Here is a 5,911-nt window from a genome sequence, read left to right as displayed (position 1 = left end):
GGGACCTCCTACCCGAGATCCGCCGGTTTTAGTGCAGACACTTTGGCTGATGATGTTGCTATTCAGAACATCTTGGTTGCCTAGGATTGTCAAGAAGTAGTCAATGCCATCAATAAGGGGACATGGGGTCATAATGCAGCTATCATACATGGAATAATAGCCACCAATACTAGTTTTCTTCTTGTAATTTTGTGCACGAGTGTAGAAACTTCAATTTTGAGGCTCACAATCTCGCCAAATTTGCTTGTAACTTAGGCATAGCTAGACATGTTTTTTTTGCGAACAGGCCCACAAGTCTATAAATAAACCCAACAAGATACAAGTAGCACCCCACAAAGATAAAACAAATTACAACAAAGTCCCTGAGGGGCCGCTGAACCGCCGCATTCGTCAGAATGAGTCGAGGACGGACCGCGGTCGTCGCCACTACGCATGATCACATGTGAATCTCCATAGCAGAAGGGGAGTCTCTGAACTTAGGCCTTGAGGACCTGCACCTCGACGAAATAGCCGTCTCTGGCAAGGTCTCCAATAGATCTAAATGTCACGAGCTCATGTACGGCCAGCAGCACCGGCCATCATAGACCGCCGTAGCACCGTCCCTAGACAATCCACGACGAGAGCATAGCCCATCTCGCCGCGACGAAGAAAGAGACGGGGGGGGGGGGGCAAAAGCATGAATAACAGGTCATCACCATCGTTGCGGTGACCACGCCCCGAACACCAAAGCCCACCAGATCGAAATACTTGAGAGCACATACCTCCAGCGACTCGCCGGCTCCGCCCAAGGCCTCGCCGAAAAGGGGAACGAGCGCCGACACAATTATTCCAAACGGCCACCATCTCCCCTAACATGATGGCGCTGCCCAGACAAACTACCCCTACTATCTACACATAGAGACACACATCTGGGGTTCCCCCACTCTCCCTTCGCCGGAGCGGCCGACGGAGAGGGACGAAACCATCGGCCTGGGCGGCGGTGGAATGAGGGAACATGGGTCGCCTCCTTTTTCACTCTGGTGCAGTTTATTTATACATCAATTTATTTTTACGTAGACATGTTTGATTTCGCAAAAAAAAACATTACTTTGAATAGTAAAGTCGGCGAGATTACTTAAAAAACAAGATATTTCAATATGGACCGCTAGACTTGATAAAAAAAAGATATTTCAATACTACAGTACGTCCTCTATGCATACGGGACCTACTGTAGCGCCTCCGGCTTCCTCCATTCCCCTCTTCTTACCTCCACCCCCGGGGCCAATAGCCGCCGCCCGGTCTCCAGCATATTCCGGACTACCGAGGCGGCGGAGATGCGAAGCCTCTCGCGATCTATTCTTAGACTTTGCCAACGCATTAGTGTCTCCAAAATTGGCTCCGCTATGTCCCTCAGGTGGCTCCCCGCGTTTGCCCGGCGTGACGCTCGACTCATCGCCTCAACTTCCGCGCATCCTCTGTATCGTCTTTCCCGGTCTGTTCTCGACTCCTTTCGTTTCTTACTTCTGAACATGTGTCGTGATAATCACGGGCATGCGATGGATTTTTGGATCTTGATTCTGACCGACCGACTTTTTTTTCTTTCGAAAAACATATACTAATATTAAGAAACACAGTATTTTGTGAGAACGGAAATAAATCTATTTTACCTTTTTAACGCCTTAGGCCTAGTTAAAAGTGGTTTATATTTATCGGATTAAATTGTTATTGTGTTGAAATAAGTATTATGAAATACAAAAATCAATCATTGTTTTGCGATTACTATTAGGGTTATATATTTTTAATCTTAAAGTATATCTATCTTATTTGATCCGGATGTTAAGGTTAGCCATAATATGTTCTTTTGTGATAGCCTTGCTTGCACCCCCTGGAGCTTGGAGAATAAAATGCACTCCTTCGTCCCATTCACTTGTGGCACCCCCAAATGTGTTCCCACTGCAAAGATCAGGAATAAGGCAACCACTACCAAATGCACTGATACGGCAAAAATAAGGAAAAATGTCACAAGTAGCAATCCTATGGTGGTTGATGATGCATGGGTTCCGTTTATCCTTCCGAATAGCAGCCACCGTGATGGTGCCATATACAGAAACGTGATTTTGAAGGAAGACTGGTTTGATATCGATTTTATGAACCGTAATGAGAGTATGTTATTCAAATGACTGAATCTCTTGTTTCCACCCCTTTATCCATATTCTTGATTGATTATTTGCTGCACAAGCTTTTTTTTAGTGAATCTACAAACAGACTTAATCTTTAATTCATAGTTCAAGTCTACATGCGAGACTGCCTTATGATGGCACTTAGGCCCTGTTTGTTTCTGCTTCAGTTGGCTTCAAATCACCTATGGATTCGCTTCACTGGAATCAGCTTTGCCACTAAAGTACACCTGGACGTGCTTCAGGCAATTGCACTAAAAATGGCCCGAATCTAGTTTCAGCTTCACTCAAAGCTGATTCCAAATAGATGTTTGTTCCAGCTTCTATTTTTTCCTATGAGAATCTGCTGCCTAAAGCCGAAACAAACAGGGCCTTATATCACCAAGTTATATTGGGCAGGTATCCCACCTCAAACTTGGGCCGTACAAATTTAATCCAAGTGAGACATTGAATCTGTTCATGTATTAACAATTTGGGCTTGTACTATATACTTCTCCTTCTTCCTAGAGCACCGGAAACTTAAAAAACTCTGTCAGTAATGATGTCTAGAAGTATTAAAGAAATCTTGGAAAACTTGAGAACTCCGTAAAAAAAATCTAGCCCATATGTCTGACATTTGTGATTTTTGTGTCTCTTTTATAGTAAATAACTTCTTGATCGTATGACTAACAATTCTTATGGAACATGTATTCTTCGGTGAAGCTCGCTTGGAGCCAATGATGTTCCATAAGCCAACCGAAGAATGTTTACTGTATGAAGAAAATTGCAAGCATTTTCCACAGCACATGTTGCAGTTTTTCTCGTTGACGCTGGCAGAGTGTTCCAGCAATAATGGCCTGATCCAGCTATATGGATACATAGCAGCACGGGATGGCAGGGATCGCATGCTTAACTATGTTTTGAATCATAGCAGAGACGATCCCATCATTGTACAGCAGGTGCACTTCTATACTTATCTGCAATCATTAATAGTTACGCTATTCTGTTTACGTTTCAATCCTATCGCATGCATAATAGAAATAATTGAAAGTATATACCACTTAATCTCCTTTATGTACTCTCTGGGTGTTAATTCTTTTTTAACTTGGAAAAGGTTTCGACTAGCATTTTGTGTTGTTTGGGTAAATGTTTTCCATCTCTAACCGACGAGAATGGTTGACCTGAGGTTGGATGCTATTAGACCACCACATGCATATGTTGGTCTTTTTCATCCTATATGCTAGCATGGTGGGACATATCTCCCATCCTCGTGCACATGGGTCTCCTTGAGCTCATTTTAATTGTGTTGGGACGTAAGATATCTATGACGATGGACAAAAGTGAAAGCAACACAGTTGGAATGTAAAGTAGCTTGGACATATGTTTTACTTCTTCTGTGTGGTGTAGTGTGTGGACTGTTACATCTTGCTTGTCTTCCCTTTCCATTGTCCTATTGCCCTAGTGTCCCTTCAGTCACACCTATCGTCCCCTTAGGATTGATCGGTAGAGGATGGTATATGTTGCAAACTCTAATAACCGCGGTGTTTCTTAGCTAAATACCTTAAAAATAGCAGCCTTAATTCTATTATCATCTTCTTGAAACATGGGTGGCTTTTGAATAGGAGTGGGACTCCCTAGTCTAGTAGATCAAAAAGGGGCCCTCAATGATTTTATGACATCATTATTTCTAAGCTTACTTGAAATAATATAAATACAAGTCTGACATCACCAAATGCATATCATCTTGGTGTTGTTTCTTACTAAGCCCAAGTCAATTAATTGTTGCATATATCCTCTTGGTTGTGCATGTTGTGTCGCCGCCGGCTTGCTGGGGTTGTGCTTGTATTGACGTTCTTGGAGCAATACTTGTACGCTGTAGCCGCCTTAGGTCAATAACAACAACAAAGCCTTTAGTCCCAAACAAGTTGGGGTAGGCTAGAGGTGAAACCCATAAGATTTCGTGACCAACTCTGCTAGTTCTTTGGTGATACTTGAATCCTTCAGATCTCTCTTTACGGACTCCTCTCATGTCAACTTCGGTCTACCCTGACCTCTCTTGACATTATCAGGACGCTTTAGTCGTCTACTATGCATTGGAGCTTCTAGAGGCCTGCGATGAATATGCCCAAACCATCTCAGACGATGTTGGACAAGCTTCTCTTCAATCGGTGCTACCCCAACTCTATCTCGTATATCATCATTCTGGACTCAGTCCTTCCTCGTGTGGCCACACATCCATCTCCACATGCGCATCTCTGCCACACCTAACTGTTAGACATGTTGCGTTTTAGTCGGCCAACACTCAGTGTAATACAACATTGCAGGTTAAACCGTTGTCCTGCAGAACTTGCCTTTTAGCTTTTGTGGTACTCTCTTGTCACAGAGAATGCCAGAAGCTTGGCGGCACTTCATCCATCCGGCTTTGATTTGATGGTTCACATCTTCATCAATACCCTCATCCATCTGCAACATTGACCCCAAATATTGAAAGGTGTCCTTCTGAGGCACCACCTGCCCATCAAGGCTAACCTCCTCCTCATGCCTAGTAGTACTGAAACTGCACCTCATGTACTTGGTTTAGTTCTACTAAGCCTAAAACCTTTCGATCCCAAGGTTTGTCTCCATAACTCTAACTTCCCGACCCCGTCCGACTATCGTCGACTAGCACCACATCATCTGCAAAGATCATACACCATGGGATATCTCCTTGTATATCCCTTGTGACCTCATCCATCACCAAAGCAAAAAGATAAGGGTTCAAAGCTGACCCCTGGTGCAGTCCTAGTTTAATCAGGAAGTCATCAGTGTCGCCATCACTTGTTCGAACACTTGTAACAACATTATCGTACATGTCCTTGATGAGGGTAATGTACTTTGCTGGGACTTTGTGTTTCTCCAAGGCCCACCACATGACATTCCGCGGTATCTTATCATATGCCTTCTCCAAGTCAATGAACACCATATGCAGGTCCTTCTTTTGCTTTCTGTATCTCTTCATAAGTTGTCGTACCAAGAAAATGGCTTCCATGGTCGACCTGCCAGGCATGAAACCAACTGATTTTTTGTCACGCTTGTCATTCTTCTTAAGCGGTGCTCAATGACTGTCCCATAACTTCATTGTAGCCGCCATAGATCATCTGAGATAATTGTGCCAAAGAATGAAATGAGCAAAAAATGAAAATAATATAATGAATGCCATGACCACCTGGTCGACTTGATTCACTGCTTGTTTCACTTGCTTGATTGGGGGGTTTTGCCGATTGACTATAGAGAGTGTTGGTGATGGCAAGGGATGACAGACAAGACCAATGAGAGACAAGGTAAACTTTAAGGAGTCCAAGACATGTTGTAGCTATGGTCGGTTCAGTTCATGGCAGGGTTGGTCCTGAGCGGGGGAAGGAGGGGCGGCCGCCCCAGCCCCCAAAGCCTATGGGGGCCCACCCAAGTACGCAGGTAGTAGCCTGTGGGCCATGGCCCAAGGAGGCAGGAAGTCGCTTGATAGTAGGAGCACATATAGCGCTTGTAAATGAGTCCACGGTGTCTCTGTTTTCTCTTCCCTTTCGATCGTGAGTTTGCGAGCACAGAGCAATGATCTCTCTCTCTCTCTCTCTCTCTCTCTCTCTCTCTCTCTGCGGGTCGCAAAGTGGCGACCTCGATTCAGCTATTTCCCTTGGGATGCCGAGCCGCCGATGAACTTTGAAGCTCCACTCTCCGATGATCCGGTCCCTAGGGCCTGTAAATGAGTCCATGATGTCTTTGTTTTTTCCTCCCTTCCT

The 5,911-nt window shown here is 44.4% G+C and overlaps 1 protein-coding gene across 1 annotated transcript in view; it reads left to right on the top strand.

The window, feature by feature from the left end:
• Positions 1 to 1,205: 1,205 nt before the first annotated feature.
• LOC119325483 overlaps positions 1,206 to 5,911 on the top strand; it is an 11,945-nt gene continuing 7,239 nt past the window's right edge. Inside the window, exons 1-3 of the mRNA XM_037599226.1 lie at positions 1,206 to 1,471; positions 1,850 to 2,142; positions 2,859 to 3,094. Of these exons, the coding sequence (XP_037455123.1) occupies positions 1,314 to 1,471; positions 1,850 to 2,142; positions 2,859 to 3,094 (687 nt within the window). The 5' untranslated portion in view covers positions 1,206 to 1,313. The remainder of the gene's footprint in view (positions 1,472 to 1,849; positions 2,143 to 2,858; positions 3,095 to 5,911) is intronic.

This window comes from Triticum dicoccoides, chromosome 6B, assembly GCF_002162155.2.
Source record: "Triticum dicoccoides isolate Atlit2015 ecotype Zavitan chromosome 6B, WEW_v2.0, whole genome shotgun sequence".
Classification (NCBI taxonomy): domain Eukaryota; kingdom Viridiplantae; phylum Streptophyta; class Magnoliopsida; order Poales; family Poaceae; genus Triticum; species Triticum dicoccoides.
This window is presented reverse-complemented; position numbering and strand designations above follow the sequence as displayed.